The 19,766-nt window shown below is 39.0% G+C and overlaps 1 protein-coding gene across 1 annotated transcript in view; it reads left to right on the top strand.

Moving 5' to 3' along the window:
• The first annotated feature begins 13,174 nt into the window (after positions 1–13,174).
• Positions 13,175–19,766, top strand: part of LOC121923131 — a 27,777-nt gene continuing 21,185 nt past the window's right edge. Inside the window, exons 1-4 of the mRNA XM_042453268.1 lie at positions 13,175–13,187; positions 13,653–13,760; positions 17,861–18,061; positions 18,933–19,040. Coding sequence (XP_042309202.1) covers positions 13,655–13,760; positions 17,861–18,061; positions 18,933–19,040 — 415 coding nt within the window. The 5' untranslated portion in view covers positions 13,175–13,187; positions 13,653–13,654. The remainder of the gene's footprint in view (positions 13,188–13,652; positions 13,761–17,860; positions 18,062–18,932; positions 19,041–19,766) is intronic.

The raw sequence follows: 19,766 nt of genomic DNA, 5'->3' as shown, positions 1-19,766 counted from the left end.
GTTCACTCTCTTCCTTGCTCTTGCCCCCTTTGTTCTTACCATATATACTCAACTATAAGTCAACCTCATGTATTGGTTTTGGGGCCAAAATTATGGATTTTGCCATGACCCGTGGATAGATTGAGGGTAAAACTTGGAGGCTCAGTGTGTATGTGTGCATATGGCAAGAGCAACTCTCATTGAGGCTTTTCTTTATCATTTCAGCTTTTGTTTCAGCCAGATGCACAAGTGGGAGGGAGACTCTTAAACAAACAACAATATCACTCAATCACACAGGACTCTTTCTGCTTGCCTCTTTCTTGCTAAGCTGTCACATTTCCATAGTGACCCATAAATAAGTTGACCTGGGATTTTGGGGTCAATTTTTGGGCATAAATTTGTAGACTTATAAACGAGTATATATGGTAGTTTACTTCACTTGCTACAAACTGTTTAATGTGCAAAAGTAGTTTTCATTCATTTAGCTCAACAAGGGGAGAGGACAGGAGGAGGCAGAATCTTGCCCTTTCCATTAGATTCAGGCAAAACCAAACTGTTGCAACCTCTGCTAGCTTGGGTGTCCTTTCCCATTAATAACTTCTGCCATCTTGATCATGCTCTGATATTATTTGGCCAGCTGGTCCCAGTTTTTATCTGTGAAATGTTGGATGTGTCCAGAGATGAGCTGTTGTCATCTAGAGTGCTAGACAATGAAGATCTCTGACAGGGAAAGTGTCATAGACTCTTAAGATCACTGATGCTTCAATGTACTTTAAAAAACCCTTCTCTTGAGATGCCTGCTTGGAGGTTTGCATGAGAAGATGGGCAAACTCTCTGGGGTGAGTTTTATGATACTTTGAAGCTTTTGATATGACCATCTCATGTTGAATGGTTCCTTCTATATGTGGGTGCTGAAGTGGGAGTCACCAATATCTAAAATCCTGTTGGAAAACTTTGGAGTGTTGGGTGCTGTATTTCAATGTTGTGACTTTTTATCTGGTTTCAATTAGTAGTTAAAAGAATAGCCAACTTTGCTAGTAATGTTATAACTTTGACAATGTAAATCTGTACACATCTAATCAGAAGTAATCCATATTAAACTCAGTGGCAATTAATCTCAGGTGGTATATAATTTTATAAGATTATAGCCTATTAGCTGTTTTAAGGACAGCGGGCATATTTGCAGGTCACAGAAAGGATACTTCTTGCAAATAGCTTTTTTCATCTTGTAGCACTTTCATTTAAGGAGTGCATGCCATGTTCATTTTAACACCAGACAAATATTTTGTAGACATTCCCAATGCTCACATGGGGTTTCCCCTCAGAGCTTAGAAAAAGCACCCCAAATCCCCCCAATTATCTGAGGGATTCCAAGAGTTGCAGCACAAAATGTAGTTGTTGTTTTTGTTGTTTTACTTTCGGAAAGGCCATGGCTTGTGAAAGCTGTAATCCAAAAGGTTATTTTTCTGGGTTGTGAAGTAATGTCCATTGCCCAGCCAGAGGGTTCTGAGGACTGTAATCCACAAAATAACTCTTTCAAGCTCTGGATTTCCAAAAATGCAAATAAACTGTATTCCTGAGGCCCTGGGAGTATGCAACAGAACCCTGGGCTGTACTTTTAATGAATGGCCTGACTTCTAGACAGATAAGAAACCCAATTCCCCATCCAAAGCATTGTTTCATTTCTATGGAAAATGATATCCTACTCCTTGTTGAGGTTCCTGCATTTTTAAACATGCTTTGTGTCAGATTCTTACATGCAATGTGGTGCTTTTTTTCTTTCTGCAAGCTGAATAACTCCTCAATTTTCTGTTTGCAGTCCATGGAAGAAGGTAAGTTTGCTTTAGCTTCTATTTTTTAAAAAACTTAACTAAACAATTTGTTCAGCAGAGTTATTATCTGAGACTTCTTGGGAGTGGCAAATTTGACTTGCATAATCTTATTTGTTAAAGTACTTAGAGGTGATTGCTTGTTTATAAAGGCTGAATGCCTTCAATTGGAAATACATCGTAAAAAGAATGAAGATTTTACTCCATTCCTGAAGGCTTTGGGAAGATTATAAGAGGGTAAAATGGGAGCAAATTAAATGGGAAGAAATTAACTCCTCTGAGAGAAAGTGTCCACTGACCACAGTTCCCACCTCAGCTGCACTGATACTAGAAACAGGAAGAACCAGTAACTATGCAATAATCACCTGACCTCCCTCTTCTAAAACAAGAAATAGGATAGCCTTACAAAGTTTAAACACAGAATGTCTGTACTTGCTGATACTTGCATGAACTTCATTGTTGCAATATGGGAAAGGGGTGCTTGGGGTGTTAATTCTGGGTGTTTATTTAGTGGGGTGGCCTAAAGAATAGATACAGCCCTTTAACAGCTGCTGTAATGTTCTGAACATAAAGCCACTCCTTCCTCTGAAATATTTTAAAGATATTTCAAAAGCTCATTGTTTGCTGTGCAATTTCACCTTCTTCTTCTTCTTCTTCGCTCAAGCAACACTGCAATACATTCCACTGTGTCTCTTGGCTCTGAGACCAGGCTGTAACATTTTAAAAATGGCTTAAGCATGAGGAAATGTTAACAGAGATGTATATTTACACATACACACAGAGTGGTTTGACTGTTTAGCAAGAAATTGAGCAAAAGCTGCTTATTGCAAAAACTGTAATGTTCAACAAGATCTTTCACTTGCTTTAGAAATCAGCATTTAAATTTTATTTTTTGAAAGATTGCAGTGCTAAGTATTTGGTTTGAGCATTAGACTATGACTGTGGAGACCAGGGATTGATTTTTACTCTGCCATGAAGCCCAATGATTATCTTGGGCAAGTCACATACTCTCAGCCTCAGGGAAAGGCAGTGGCAAACCTCCCCTGAACAAATTATGCCAAGAACCCACCCCAATAGGTTCCACCTTATAATCACCGTAAGTGTGCAATTTGCACACACACATATATATACACACACACTGTGTACTGTATATACTCATCTATAAGTCTAAAAAATTATGCCCAAAAATTGACCCCAAAATCCAAGGTCGATTTATTTACGAGTCAGTATAGTAATGTGATAGCAGCTCTTTCAGATTTCCCCATGTGGTAGGAAGAGAGTTTCTTTTTCTCTTGAGCCAAGCAGGAAGAGCTCTAGGTGAGTGATTGCTGTTAAAGAAGCAAACAGAGTCCCTCTCTGCGCTGTGTGCTGCTGTTTGGCGAGTCAAGGGAGAAACCAAAGTGGAAATGCTGAAGCAAAAAGCCTCAATTAGAGTCCCTCTTGCTGCACGCACACATAAACACACTGAAGGAGCCTCTAGGTTTTACCCTCGACTTATCCATGAATCATGGCAAAATCCATAATGTTGGTCCCAAAACCTGCCCTCTACTTATACATGAGGCCAACCTATAGTTGAGTATATATGGTATTTATTAAAATGAAGTCACTCATACAATCAAACTAACCTTGCTTTAAATCAATTACAGTTACCCAAAGTATTATTTTCCCCATTTATTAAGAAAGCAGTTTCCAAACAAAGCCTTTATCAAATACCCAATTAAGGCAGTGCCCACTTAGGGGCTCTGCATACCGGTGGGAAAGGCCAGGTTGGGGGAGGAGTTGGGGCGTAGCATCGATATGACACACACCCTGGCTCCGCCCCCAGGGTGGCATGACGCTACACACCACACAGCACATGGCATTATGATGTTCCTTTGTACTTTCCATTAGCCACTGTATGTTTGCAGTGTGGTCCCTTGTGCCTCCTTCTTTACTGAACCCCACATGCACTTCTGGGATTTCTCTCTCCAGAAAGTTCAGTTCATTGGTTAGTTATAGGGCCTATCATATCACACTATTATAGCACTTTAACTTCCACAGCTGCATCCAATGGAATCCTGGGGCTTGTTGTTTTGTGACGTATTAGAGTTCTTGACAGAGAATTCTAAATTCCCCTCCCTAAACTGCATACCCCAGGATTCCATATGATGTTGTCACCATGCCAGTCAAAGCAAAATCATAGCACTATAATTGTGCAGTGTGGTATATGTTGTGAATGACTCTTCTTTCCCCCTTTCTCCCAAAATGCACACACCTGGAGGTGTCTAGAATATGGACAAACTTTCTCATCCTTGATAAGAAAATGTGTCATGACACATTGAGGCACTCTGTTGAGAAAATAGTGATTGGTCTTAAGATTCTTTACTCTCTAGGATTTGTTTTGGGGGGAAATTGTTTGCAGAAAGATCATTAATTTTTGGTACCAAAATATACCTTTTACAGAGTAAACCTTTTTGTACCAAAATGCATACATAAAATCACATTTTTGAACAAATTAATTTTTTCAGGAAAAAATCTGAAAGGCAAAAGTTCATTTAAAATTGTATAAAAATTCTCATATTCTCATACAGCAGGAAGAAAGGGCTTTATTATTTTGATTTGAATTATTGAAAATCAAGGTTACTTTCATATATGTAGTTTATTTCAGAACTGTCCTTTTCTTATTTTGTTCTCTACATGGGGCAACCCTTGTATCATACCCGGAAGCTACAGATGGTACAGAATATGGCAGCCAGGCTGGTCACTGGTACTTCCAGGACCAGCCATATTACACCTGTGCTCAAAGATTTGCATTGGCTGCCTATTCGCTTCCGGGCACAGTACAAGGTGTTGGTGATTACCTATAAAGCCCTACATGGCTTGGGCCCAGGATACCTGAAGGACCGCCTCTTCCCATACATTCTGCCCCGCACCCTCAGAACGTCTGGGCAGCAATTACTCAGGGTTCCAGGGGCCAAACTCTCCTCTACAATGAGGAGGACATATTCCATCGTCGCCCCGGCCCTTTGGAACACGCTGCCTACTGAGCTCCGCTCGGCCACCTCCCTGGCCCAGTTTAGAAGGGATTTAAAAAACCCTTCTATTTCGAACTGCATTCCCCGAGTGAAGTTCCAGATGGCCTTCCTCCCTCCATTGTCGGCAAGACGGATGGCTGATCGGGGTTTTAAGTTGTTCTTAATTTTGTATCTATATGTTTTATAATCTGTCTGTATTGTGTTTTATTGCTATGTTCACCGCCCTGATCAATGGAAGGGCAGTATATAAATAAAATTTTATTATTATTATTTATTAAAATACTATTCTGCACTGTCATCTATGTATTGTATGGCAGGATTTTCTGTATTATCCTCATCCCCCGCCCCCCCAAACCAATCTGTTTCCCATAAAACATACACACATCACACTCGTAGTGACCACATCACACTTTCATAATCATTTGAAAGAGGATTTCAGATAATGGTTCCCCACTACATTTAATATACTGTATGGAAACATAGTGCTATAATTATAAGGTGTGAAAGGACCCCTTTTCTACTGATCTAGTTACTGCATCCCAGCATTTCTTTCCTCATCTGTGTTTTGATAGAGTTAAGGCTTGATAGATGAAGGGAATCCTGTGGATGTAACATATCTTGATTTCAGTAAGATTTTTGTCAAAGTTCCTCAAAGCAAATAAATGTGGCGTAGGGCCCATATAGACAGGCCAAAGTAAAGCTGCTTTGGGTCACTTTGGAGGTATGCTGTTTAAATGATGCATGCATCCTAACAGCCCAGAAGCCGTGCCAAAGCCACAATCCAGTCATTAGGACTGGAATGTGGCTTTGGCATGGCTTCCGGACTCTTAGGACACACACATCATTTAAACAGCATACCTCCAAAGTGACCCGAAGCAGCTTTACTTTGGCCTGTCTGTATGGGGCCATTGACACTTCTATTGTTTGGTGGAAGAAACTTGTTTTATGCATTTCCAGAGACTAAGGTGTAATGGATTCAAATTACAGGAAAAGAGATTCAACCTAAATATAGGAAGAACTTCCTGGTGGTCAGAGCTATTTGACAGTGGAATATGCTGCCTTAGAGGATGGCAGAGCAGGAAGGTGGCCAGGATTTTAGGAAAGGGGGAGGTCCAGACTAAGTGCCACCATTATAATGGGGTTTGGGCGCGGTGGCGCAGCAGCACGCACTATTAATTTTTCTAATGGAAGGGGGGTCTGGACCCCATGGACACCCCGGCTATGTCCATGGGCAGAGTCCCCTCCTTTGGAGGTTTTTAAAACTGAGGTTGGATGGTCATCTGTTGGGGGTGCTTTGATTGTGAGTTCGTGCATGGCAGGGGGTTGGACTTGATGGTCCTTGAGGTCCCTTCCAACTCTATGATTCCATGAGGTAGTTCTCCAGTTAATGGTTAAGATATTTCTGTACTCAGGCTGCCTTTGCTCCACTTTAATTGCCACGCTCAATGCTATAGAATTCTGAGTATTGTAGTTGTGAGAGACATTTAGCCTTCTCTTCTGTCAGAGGGCTCTGGTGCCACACCAAACTACAATACTACAAGGGGGGGGGGGGGAATACTGAACAGCAACTTTAAAGATCACACTAAAACCTAGAGTGGATTCACTGCCTCACTGCCATGCAAGCAAACAGCCGCCAATTCATTAAGAACTATTGGTTCTTTTTTTCCCTCAGCTGCTTGCAGAAAATCAGATCTCAGGGCCATAGTGTCAATTGATTTGTAACTAATACATTACAGGTGATAACCTGGATGTAAACCTATTTGCGATAAATATTATTGATGAATCATTGATTTGGAAAGTTTTCATAGATGTATTACAAATGACAAGTTAAAAGTACACATAGATTGAGCTTATTCACAATGCAGGGTGGAGTGAATACCCTTTAATGCCATAAGCTCTAAACCACACATTCACAGGGAATAAAGCTCTAATTACATTCCAAATTGAAAACTACATTTTTAATCTGGATTAATGAATGAATGCATCACAATGATACATCTATTACTGTGTTCTGCCTTATTAAACAGAATTAAATAAAAAGAAGTAGTCATCCATTTAAATGTTATTGTGAATGAGAAATAATACACTTAAATAGGACTGTACAATTTAAGTAGCACCCAAAAGCGGGGATTTTTAATTCTTAATTTGAGTGCTTTGTGCCTCCAAGTATGGAACAAAATCTAAATAAATCAAAGGGGTACTCAAATAAGTAGAGGATATCTGAACAGCTAGACTAATCAGATATCTTCACATACCAAGTAAGAGAGCTGCTTTACATTGCAATCATATACATGTCTACTGACAAGTAAATTGATTACAGTCAATCAGGTTTAAACCTAGTTAAGTAAGTATAGGATTGTAGCTTGTGTTAGTCAAAGCTGCTTCACATATGATGAAAGAAGAAATATGTATTTGATCCAAAATGAAGTTAAATATCCCAATATCTATAAATTCTCTTATTTTAATATAAATCATCATCTAATCTACTTTATTTTCAAAATATCTTAAATGCAGCCCCCTTGGTTTATGGTTTTTTTCTCAGTTTTTGCTAACATGATGATAAGGCTCCTCAATCACACAGACATAGCATAAAAGTTCCACAGACAAAACTATGCTACAACTCCCTATCCTTGTCCAAACCCCAATCTCTCCACCATTTAGTGACCACTGGAGAGCAGGAGTAACAGAGAAGTATTTGACTGTGTTCTCATAGCTAGATACAGAATAACAGCCCCATCCACTAAGACCTCCAGAGGAACACCAGATTTATTTTCCTTCTGGATGTTCCCTCTAGAACATCAAAGAAATTTATAAAAGCTAGTTTTCCCCTATCTTATATTGGTAACCAAAATACTTTATAACCAAATTTATTGTAGCCAATACATTTTGAGTTATGCTTTTCCAGAAATGGCTTCACTGCTTCTTTCCCGATCCTCAGATTTGATTCGATGGAGCCCTAAATGGATCAGGCGTCCAGGTTAAGAAACCAGCCACATTGCCAAATATTAGCTGTATGGGTTTGCTTGGATATAGGTGGGTCTTGGTGGTCTGTTTAGCACGACTGGGAGGACCCAATTTTGACAGGTGCCTCTTATACCTTACCTTCAGGCTCCCCATTACTTGGCTTGATCTTGTAATGCTATCTTGTAAGCTACATACACATTGGCAATAGCCATCTTGCAATGCCTACAACTGAACATAGGTCTGACCATTGTTGCTAGGATTATGCCATAGGGGAATTATGCCCCTTTGTTCCACCACAAATTGTGGATTTACTAGACACAGATGAATCAGTCTGTTTCCAGCCTATTAACTTTCTCATGTGTTTCCATGTTTTTTCTATTTCAGCATTAATCTTCTAATTGAAAACAAAATATGCATGAAATGACTAATTAAAAAAAATCAGATTGAAAACCTTGTATTTAGGTTGAAAACCTTGTATTTAGAATACAATCCTATGACCAAAATACTAATTCTGAAGACATGCATTGTGAAATGCATTTTGATGCCTTTTTGGAATTTTGAACTACATCACAACATGCAGAAAATGAAAATATTGATAATAATCTGTATTCCAATCCACATATTGGCCTAGCAGGTATGAATTAGGCCAGTATATATGGTACTGAAGGAAGATCAAGTTTCTCAAGTAGAATCATAGAATCATAGAGTTGGAAGAGACCGCAAGGGCCATCCAGTCCAACCCCCTGCCATGCAGGAAATCCAAATCAAAGCATCCCCAATAGATGGCCATCCAGCCTCTGTTTAAAGACCTCTAAGGAAGGAGACTCCACTACACTCTGAGGGAGTGTTTTCCACTGTTGAACAGACCTTACTGTCACGAAGTTCCTCCGAAAGTTGAGATGGAATCTCTTTTCCTGTAGCTTGCATCCATTGTTCCAGGTCCTGTTCTCTGGAGCAGCAGAAAACAAGCCTGCTCCCTCCTCAATATGACATCCCTTCAAATATTTGAACAGGGCTATCATATCACCTCTTAATCTTCTTTTCTCCACGCTAAACATCCCCAGCTCCCTAAGTCGTTCCTCATAGGACATGGTTTCCAGACCCTTCACCATTTTAGTTGCCCTTCTTTGGACACCCTCCAGTTTCTCAATGTCCTTTTTAAATTGTGGTGCCCAGAACTGGACACAATATTCCAGGTGGGGCCTGACCAAAGCAGAATACAGTGGCACTATTACTTCTCTTGATCTAAACACTATACTTTTATTGATGTGTATTGGCTTTTTTAGCTACCACATCGCAGTGTTCACTCATGTTCAAGTAGAAGTAAGTAGGAAGAGGTTTGTGATGATTAAAAGAAATTGCTTAGACTTGAAGTACTGCTTAATTTCTAGCAAGTGGGGAAAAAGATGAAATTGCTGTGAAATCCTACATATGTCTGCTCAAATGTAAGTCCCAACAAACTCAGAGGGATGTACTTCAAGGTAAGTGAATTTTAAAGAATTTCAGCCTTTGCATCACTAGTTCAGGATTATGGGAGGTCAATTATCTGTGGACCATTTTAAACACCTAATGCCTTTATATAAGTGCTAAGGATTCCTAACATAATTTGAGCAATATTCTAATTAGTGAAATAAGTAGTTTTTGCCCCCACTCAATATACCATACATAATTGTTAGGGTAAATTGGACAGCTAGAATAATTCTGCAATTTATTCCCTCAGCATGTATAATTTTAATTTGATCAGTTGGAACAAAGTACAGCACTGCCAAAGGGCAAAGAAATAACATAAGCATAATAAATTATAGCGAGTAATAATGGGAGGTATTAATTGCTATGCTCTTGTTCTACTGCTTTATCTGTTAATTGTATTCATAGATCATTCCTTGTATATAAATTTGGCTTCAATTATTTTTGCTAGGGGTAGGAAGGCAGTCAGCCCTAAAGGCATATGGTGTGTGCGTGTTTAAAAAAAAACCACACACACAACAGCTAAGGATCTGGAAGTAGTTCAAGGGACAGAATGAAGTAAATGGTTAGGCAATAATGTTAGGCAACTGGATTGCCCAAGGCTAAGCAACCTGAGCAGCTGAAACAGCTATGTGGTTAGAAATGTACGCAGAGCAGAAACACTGAACGCATAGTATATGGAAAGTTTATGTGGTAGTAATTGAATGTAACTGTGGGGAACAGGAATAAAATGCCTGTGAGTATGTTTGTGTGGTAATGCAAGCAAAGGTGGATGGATATTAATCAAAGAGCGTGAGAGAGTTTATTAGAAAGAGAAAGGTACCAATGCCCATTACTCTCCATCTGCTGTAATGGCTGATGTTGTCAGGACTTGCTGGTGGTCATGTTCTTCATTATATTTCATAGACCAGAACATACCCTTGAAAAACAAGACTTGAGTACTGATCTGTCCTGAGGTCATTCCTTTAGGTAACTAAACAAGCTAGTCCTTTGTATCTCATCTTCAGGATCCTTCTTCAAGCCTGCTGTACAAATAGGAGGAATTGCTGATGAAGATCTATCTACAATCAAAGGAAAAAGAATAAATTATAGCCATGCATACACTAAAAGACTTCACTTCCAAGAAAGACTAATCCATTAGATCAATTACATTATCCCACAAGACAAAATGAGTCTTATCATTTTGTGAATGCTGTCAATAAAATACCCCTCTGATTGGCTTTTAATACCTTCAGCCAACTGAGATCTTGATTATCTCTTTGGATAATCAAGTGGCAAAGGATTTGGTCAGTTTGAGATATAACTATTTGATTTTAGCAGTGCCATGGCCCCTTATTTCCAGACAACCAAAGATGAATAGTGCACAATGGTGTGTTGAGAAATACTGGAAAGTGAAAATATCTACCACAAAAGCCTGAATTCACATTTCTGGTAAATGGACTAACTAGATCAGGTGTTTTAATTTATTTATTTAAAAATCTTTTTTATCCAGGTTTTTAAAATGTGTACCTTGTCTAACTCTGCAGTAAGCCATGTTGGACCCTTATGTTAGGAGAAAGACAGGGAAATAAGTTAATTCAATAAATAAGTAAATAAAATAGACATTTGTAGTTGTTATTAGTAAAGTTTTCTGGGATCTAAACAACATGGCCTTCAAGGCAAAGTGCCTTGGGTCTCTAGGAGGGGAAAAATAGGGTATAAATTGAATAAATAAATAATAATAAATAAATAACAGAAGCAGAGACCATTTCCTCTCACACAAAGGCAATGACCACTAGGGATGTAAAGGATATTCACAATTCTTCTCATCTTGTCAACACAGTGAGATGTCCTACATGTGAACTACTAGATGATCCTTTTTTGTCCTTGAGCAAGAATAAAAGGTCTAATTCCCCTGCCCCCATTTTTGCTGCATTTTGTGCAAAAAAATCACGTTTTTGCATTAAAATGTTGTGTTTTGACTTCTGTACAGAAAAAAACACTGAAATGCAAAAAAAAATTAAAAGCACACCAAAGAAACCATAACCTCATTCAGCAGAGAAAAACTGCTGAATTTTTTTCTTGTACCCGAGAAATAATTAAATAAGTGAAGGTTTACATCCCTGTGGATCCCCTCCTAGATCTACCTAGCCTAATTTCTCCATTTAGGTTTAATTAATGTGATTTAATATACTGGAAGTGTTCTGAACTTTTGCTAGCATCCTTTGCATGCCTCCTCAGGCTAAAACCATCAAGAATGATCCCACAAAACCAGAGGGCACAGTGCAGTGGCAGCCTCCATAGAAACCACACTAATGTAAAAATCAAGTTCAAAGCAGCCATGAGCAATTTTATACTAAAAGTTTCCTGCAAACTTTTCACAGCAGATTTCTGCAGATTCTGTCACATTCCTTACATATTTCAGTTGTAACAGGCCCTCTACTAGGGCTTCCTACAGGGACTTTCAGTTACACCATCCACTTGTTTTTCCTCCTTTCCAGCTCCAGAAAGCAAAGCAAACTGAATCAGGCCTAGACAGAAAGTGAAATACAGTAGAAACATAGAATCAGAGAGCTGGAAGGAACAATAAGGGCCAGGTAGTCCAACTCCCAGTCATGCAGTGATAAACAACTAAGGCAATCCCAAGAGACAGACATTAAAATTCTGTTTAAAAACCACAAAAGGCTGTCTCAAAGGCAGTCTGCTCCACTGTTCTTCCTACTGTTTAGATGGAAACTTTTTTGTTGCAATTTATGTCAATAAGTTCATATCGCAGGTCCAAAACACACTGTAGAAATAATCCAGTTTGAGACTGCTTTTACTGTCCTGGCTCAGGACTAGGGAATCACGGAAATTGTAGTTTATTGTGGCACCAGAGCTGTCTGACAGAGAAGGCTAAATGTCTCACAAAACTACAGTTCCAAGAATTCCCTAGCATTGAGCCAGGGCAGTCAAAGCAGTCTCAAACTGGATTATTTCTGCAGTGTGTTTGTCTTCTACATGACATCTCCTCAGATTTTTAGAGATGGCTATCATGGCATCTTTCAATCCTCTCTTCTTTAAGCTAAATATACCCAGCTCCCTAAGGTCTAAGGCTTTATTTCCAGACCTTTGATGTTCTTGGTCACTCTGGCCTGGATACATTCCAGTTTGTCAATATTTTTCTTGAACAGTGGCATCCAGAACTGGACACAGTATTCCAGGTGACATCAGAAGAAAACAGAATAAAGTGACACTATTATTCCTCTTAATCTCGACACTCTATTCCTGTTGATACAGTTTATAAACTGCATTGGCTTTCTTAGCCACCATATCACACTGTTGACTCATGTTTAGCTTGTGGTCTGTTGAAACCCTTAGATCAGTGGTCCCCAAACTGTGTCCTTTATTTGGACTTTAGCTCCCAGAAACCTCAGTCATGTTGGCTAATAGTCTTGGATTCTGGGAGCTGAAGTCCAAAATCCCTTAAAGAGCACAGTTTGGGGACCACTGTCTTAGATCATTTCCACTGGTACATGATGTGAAACCCAATAACCATCTGATGTAGAGTTTAATTTGGTATATTTCTTCATTATCAACATGTTATGTTTGTCTTCTACATGACATAATTGTTCTTTTGGATAAGATCCTTCCAAAATTCAAAATTTTCTTCAAAAAATATGCCAAAAAAGAACTTGTGGTATTTAAAAATGTGAATGAGGGACAACTATTACATTTGCCCTCTGGATTCTGTCAGGCATAGAGATTTTACTGCATAGTTCATCAAAGTCTGACTTAGAAACCACAACTATGTTTGTGGTGATGAATTCCACCTTGCTTCCCCCCCACCCCCACTCCTGACAGAGTCCTCATCTTTAGCAACACATGCCAGGCAAATACAGCACAATCCTCTCCATATTGGGAGCAGTTGTAGCTACTACACTACGCTGTGCTCACAATGGAGTGACCAGCTTCTGTGGGTTTTAACAACAACAACAAAAATATTTGGTTATACCCCGCCTCTCCAATGAGATTGAGATGGCTTACAACTTTAAAATATAAATACAATACAATAAAATCACTCATAAACTCACCCACTAATCCACCACAAACCCAAAATTAATAACAATAACTATAATAAACAATACAATTAAAATTGTTAAAACAAAGTAAACAGGGTAGTCAATGGGAGGTGACTGAGTCTTTGTCTATAACAAAGAATAGATAATTTGATATCTGAGTTAACTTTTTAGACACCAAGGAAATGTCCAGTAAATTTATCTGGTTGTCTCAATTAATTACAAATCAGAGCAGAAGCAGTTTAGCTAAATCTATCATTTTAACTAGAAAGAACCTAATTGTTTAATTGATATATAAACAAGATTCTCTACATGAATGAATGATATGAAAAAAATAATGTTGATATTTTATTTCCCTGTAGACATGTATTTTACATCAGAAGAAAATATTCCCATGTCATCCCAGCCTTGGCTCTGGAAGAAAAAAAGCAATGCCATTTTTCCAAGTGATGAAAGCCAAAACAAAACAGGTAAAGCACACAAAGTCGAAACCTCATTCACAGTTACTAAATGACCATAAAGGAAATTCTGAAATCTGAAGTCAGCAAGAATACTTTGGGGACCACTGGTCATGGCTCATGAAATTTAATATCCAAGAACATCCCAAGACCACAGGGTACCCCACCACTGTTGTACATAAATATACTTGAAATCATAGAATCATAGGACTTTATCACACGGAGAGAAATCAGGAGGAAAGCAGTGGTTTAGACAGACATTAGCCCATGAAAATCATGCAATCTCAGTGAAGATTTTCACATGCATCGCGATTAAAGAGGACTTATCCTGGCAATAAATAGGTAATAACCAGCAACAAATCATTCATGTGATTTCTGGGATAAGTCCTATGTAATTGCAACGTCGTATGAAAATTGCATGATTTTCATGGGCTAATGTCTGTTTAAACCCCCACTTTTCCCTGATTTCCGCCAAGAGACCACCATCCAGTCCAACTCCATTATGCCATGTAGGAATACACAGTCAAAGCACTCACAACAGATGGCCATCCAGCCTCAGCTTAAAAACCTCCAAAGAAGGAGACCACCACTACACCCTGAGGAAGCATGTTCCACTGTTGAACAGGTCTTTTCCAAAGGAATGGAAAGAATATTTTAAAACATCTAAAAATGGTTGAAAATCATGCTGCTTGAATGTCAGGAAACTGATATATAATATTCTGAAGATTCTAAAGATTGGACCTGCAATGGGAGGATAATTGTTTCATTTCTTGATCCTAGGCCAAATTTTCCTACAATATTTTATTCTGCTTTTTTTCCCCTTTTGCAACCCAATCACCTATGATTATCAAAAAGTCCTGTTTGGGTGTGTGATCAGTTTCCTCCTGGACTCCAGCACAAGAAACTTTCCATTTCTGTTTCTTCATCCTCTGTACTTGGGGCATAAATGTGGATTATGTTTATATTGATGGGTTTTTTCCTGATTGATGTGAGTCAGTCAGACTTTGCATTTTATCCTTTGACTGCTTTTGCTACATTTCGTCTTGGTCACTTTAGCTCACTCACACCAAGTACTGCAATGTTTATATGTTCCACTTCTTGTTTTACTATGTCTAACTTCCACAATGCATGCTTTTCACATTCCATGTTCCTATAATGTGTTGTGCAGCTTCAGACTTTCATTTCACCTCTGAGCATGTCAACAGCTGCATGAGTCCTTTTGGCTTGAGTCTAGTTGTGTCATTATCATCAGTGTTACTTATGGTTGTTCTCTGCTGTACCCCAACAGCTTGTTGAGTGCATTTCTACATGGGAATGTCATCTTCTGGATCAATTTCTTGTTTTATTTTGGATTGACTCATCAAAGTTTTTATGGTAATAGACTTTCAAAAGGAGTTTACCATGCCTCTTTCTGAGCAGGTGTATCAAACGTTATCTAGAGTGCCACTGCTGTTGTCTCTAACAGATCCTCTACCACTGCCCCACACACTACTGCTGCTACCTATTAGCAATTTGGCACTTTTACTTTGGCTCTTCAGCAAATGCCTGTCTGACATGGGAGACACTATCCCACCACCATTGAAAGGTAGGGCCATTAGTAGGTAACCAAGGATTACTTACCTAGATTAGAGCTATTGAGCACATCACATTTAAGTGCAACCATTTCTGCAAATAGTTCCAGGTTTGTCCATAGTAAACAGAAAGAAAGACTATGAAAGAAAATTATGTGATGAGTTTCCTTCATTGAGTTACTTTCTGACTTGTCATCCTTGACCAGTATAAGATAAGAGACAGAGAAGTTTATGAAAAATGCCTTCACTCTTTCAGGCATAGAAAAAAATGTTTCTGTTGCATCAAACAACTGTGACTCCAAAACGCCAATATAGCCTTGATTTGCGTCATTTCCAGAGCTTAGGAAACTTACTTTTGGGGGACTACAATTTTCAACTATTTGTTATTGATGTACCATGATGGGGCATTCTCCAAGATTTCTCAGGAATCCTTCAGAGGTCCTGGTAGATGATGGCACAGTTGTGAATCTAGCAATAAGAATATGGCAGAATACTTCTCAGCCCCTCCCCCACATATGACAGCTTAGAAATAGCTATGTTGGAGGAGCTGCAATGGTGGAAAGGTGAATTAGAAGGATTTGGTCATTGCACCAAGCTGGTAGAGAATTCCAACCTTCACAATGACCCCTCAAAATAACACCAAGACATATGCTGGAGATATGGGCTATGGAAGTCACTAAAAGCCACCATTTTTCCCCAAGTGAGTCAAGGAATGAAAGTGTTTGTATCCATCCAGCAACTGTTCCCCATATAACTTCTTCATTTTGTTGGTGGAAGTCTGATATCACGGTCTGTTAGTGGGAGAGAAAGGAAAGGAAGGCTAGTGAGCAGGTCCATCCTTCCCCAATTCCTTGGGACAGCTAAGGCTCTTAGAGACTGGTATGAAGAAAGAATAGGAAAGGAGCATACTGGTCATGAGAAAATATGCTTATAATTCATGGTTACAACATTATTTTGAAACTAGATAATATACTTTTTTACTGGTCTCTGTCTTTCATCCTACCATTGTGGCTGGTAGGTTCCACATCAACAGGGCAGTGAATGTGCTTTGCATTTTTGTACGAACTTTAAAGCAGCAATCCAAAGTTATGAACCTGTTTGGCAGATAGTGCTTAGCACCTTCAGTAACACCTTTAAAACAGATTCACAAAACCCCTGACATGTAAGCTGCCACCACAATTCATGTTCTCCTTTCACCCCTTTACATCATACTGCCTCACTCTTCTCATATTTGCAAACATCTTGCTTTCTCACTCTTTCTGGACCAGAAGATTATCGCTCTGCGTCCTTCCGTTCTGTTCTGAGCACGGAACAGAAGGAGCAGGGACGAGTGCGGAACGAGTAGGGGACGGATTTTACCACACGCACCCGTCCCTCACTCATTCCGTTCCCCCTCTCTTCCGTTTTTAATCCGTTCCAGAGGGGGAAATTTTTGAGAACTGTTCTGAACAGTTCTCAAAAAGCATTCCCTCTGGAATGGAACGGGAAGGGAAGAGAGGGGGAATGGAACGAGTGAGGGCCGAGTGTGTGAGGTAAAATCCGTCCCCCACTCGTTCCGTTTCCTGCCGGGCCGGGCTGAGAACCTGGTGTGGTACAGTTCATAGAACTTTATCGCACCGGGTTCTCTCCTCCAACTTTCTGCCCTCCACCTCCTTCTTTCCCCTAACCCACCTTCTGACTCTCACATAAACTTCTATTCCATTTGCACATATCTCTTCCATCTTCTTCCTGAAGGTACCAAGATTTCATTGCTGCAGGGACAACTAAATATAAGGCTCTTCCACATGTTCAGGGAGCAAATATTCAATTTGAAAATGTAAATGTTCCAAAATTATTTAAAGAATACTCTCTAATAGGGGGCATGGGTATGCTCATGTTTCTGCTAGAAACATTATCTACATTTCTCCAGTAACATCTCTCCAGACCAATATCTGCTCCTCCTCCCTCAGCACAACTGTATCACAAGACATATGGCTTGCATCGTGATTTTTATCATCTGATTAGAACAATAGTCAGCAAGCAACACTGCAGTAATTGTTCACTGATCTTGAGCTTTTCTGGCCTATCTTCTGGTCGCATGCTTTTATTTAATCCAGAATGCAGACTGTAGCTGTAATCTTTTGAATTTAAATCCTATTGATTCAATGTAAATATGTAAAGGGTTTATTCTAAATCTGCTCTATTTGATGCATACTATTACTGAACCTCCAGGCAACTTAAAGAAGTCACAATCATTTAAATATGTTCCCATGCAAAATCATCAGAGGTAGCAGTTGCATTTAAAGTATTAAGATTATAGCTTACTCTTTCTTAAAAAGCAATATAGTGGTAACTACATGCACATCAGAAGTCAAAATATTCGTTTGGACTATCAATCCCAGAGCAACCCAGCTGACATTGTTAGTAATAGCCATTGCTTCTGCTGGCTGGGGGATTCTGGGAGTCATAATCAAAAAAATAACTTTCTCCAAAAGCATTGATGCACATTATTTGCAAAAGACTCCTGCTTCTGTGTGAATAATCCTTATCCTGCTATTTTAGAGGCCTGGGTGCAAACTGTTCTTCCATCAAGCTCTCAAGATACTGAAGAGACACTGAGTGGTAATGCCGACCCCATATCACAAACAACCATCATCTCATCTATTCCTCTGCCAGGCAGTATTACTGACTACATGGATGAATTGCATATCCATCCTTCATGTGCAGCAGAAAGCACTGATGTTGGTGAGGAAACAGGTCCAGGTAAGCATTCAACCACTGGTTCACAAAACCTCTTTAAAACTGTACAAGAAAAGTCTTTAGGGGTGGATCCAGGGATGCTTCCATCATGGGAAAACTTGAAATATTGATTGGATGTGATGGAAACTAGGTCAGTGGGTCCCCTGATGTGGAGACTCATGGTTTCACCCCCCACTTCTTGACCTCCTCCCAAAGCATAAAGAATCCTTAGCAAGGTTTTTTGTATCAATGTTACTCATAAAACGTAATTCCTGTATATCACTGAAAGTAATGACAATAGTTGTAACATAAACAACTAGTAAAATTATAATTATACCTTTAAATTAAAATATCATCAATACCTCCTAAATATATTTATGTATGCATAGTTTCATGTGGTTAAAGTGAAAATTTGGTAAGATGTGTTGTTTTTAAAGAATTTTTTTTAATTTGGGTTTTCCTTTCTCCTCCCACTGAGCCTTGCCCCCTCATACCATCTCTTCAAAATTTTAAAAGGACACAGGTGAACCCACAGCCCATTTCTACCCAAAGGCAGATGTTTGGGAAGCAGTTGTGTCATCCCCCGCATAGGGTGCCACCTGGTGTGGCCCATATCCCCATAGTGTTGCTCCTGCATTGGGTTGTAAAAGACAAACCTAATCATTATAGATTTTAACAAAACACTCTTACTAATAGTACTTGCAAAGAGAAGCATGTCTTCAGTTTATTTTGGTTCTTTTCTGTTGGTGGCCAGTTTGAACAAACTGCAGTCCAAATGCTTGGCTGCAACAGGAATTTTAAAATTAGCCAGAATTTTCTGTTCAAAAAGATCATGGCAACTCATGGTAGATGCACAGTTTCCCTGTTTCCTTTGCCATTTGCATTTTTTCTACAGGTGAAATTGGACAAGGGCAATCTTTGTTGAATAAATTTAGTTTCAGCCAGCTACCATTTGTGAGATACCTGACTGAAAAGAAAGGAAAGAAAATACCTGCACAAAAAGGTATCACAGAAGCAAATATGCTGCCTCTAAATATCAAAATAAATTTGTTACAGCAAATATCCAGTAGAATAAAAATATACATTGCATTATGTTTACATAAAAATATTATATATAATTAAATTGCAACAGGAACAATAGAAGAAAAAGCATGGAATCCATTAACAAAATGAAAAATAACAAAATCTGGGAAATGTGTTTCCTGACATTCCAAAATAAGATTCCTTAAACCTTATCCCATGAGAAAACAAAGCAGAAATGGAGCCAGAGAGTAGCCACTTTCTCTGCACCTTCCTGCATGATGTCGTAGCACTTCTCTTCCTGTAGGAAAAGGCATGCTTTTACAACCATCTCCTACGGGAAGAAAACTTAAGCACTATAACATCATGCGGCAAGACAAGGAGAAAGCTGCTGCTCTTCAGCTTCTTTTCCACCTTGTTTTGTTGTGTGATAAGGGTCTTATAGTGAGGCAATGTTGTTTCATTAGTTATGTCTTATATTTCTAAAATGTGAAGTCCTCTGGACCCTTTTTAGGGTTTGTTTGGATTTTTTACTTCATTGAACTCAGGAGCCTTGGAGAACTATATTTCCTATGTAGCCTGGACATCAGATCCCAGGCTACATAGTAATCCCAGTAATATCCTAATATCAAAACAGGGAAGGAGAGATGAGTATTATCATTATTATTATTATTATTATTATTATTATTATTATTATTATTATTATTAT

This window comes from Sceloporus undulatus, chromosome 2 (genome assembly GCF_019175285.1).
Source record: "Sceloporus undulatus isolate JIND9_A2432 ecotype Alabama chromosome 2, SceUnd_v1.1, whole genome shotgun sequence".
NCBI classification, from domain to species: domain Eukaryota; kingdom Metazoa; phylum Chordata; class Lepidosauria; order Squamata; family Phrynosomatidae; genus Sceloporus; species Sceloporus undulatus.
The sequence above is the reverse complement of the archived record's forward strand: the minus strand, read 5'-3'. Positions and strand labels throughout refer to the sequence as shown.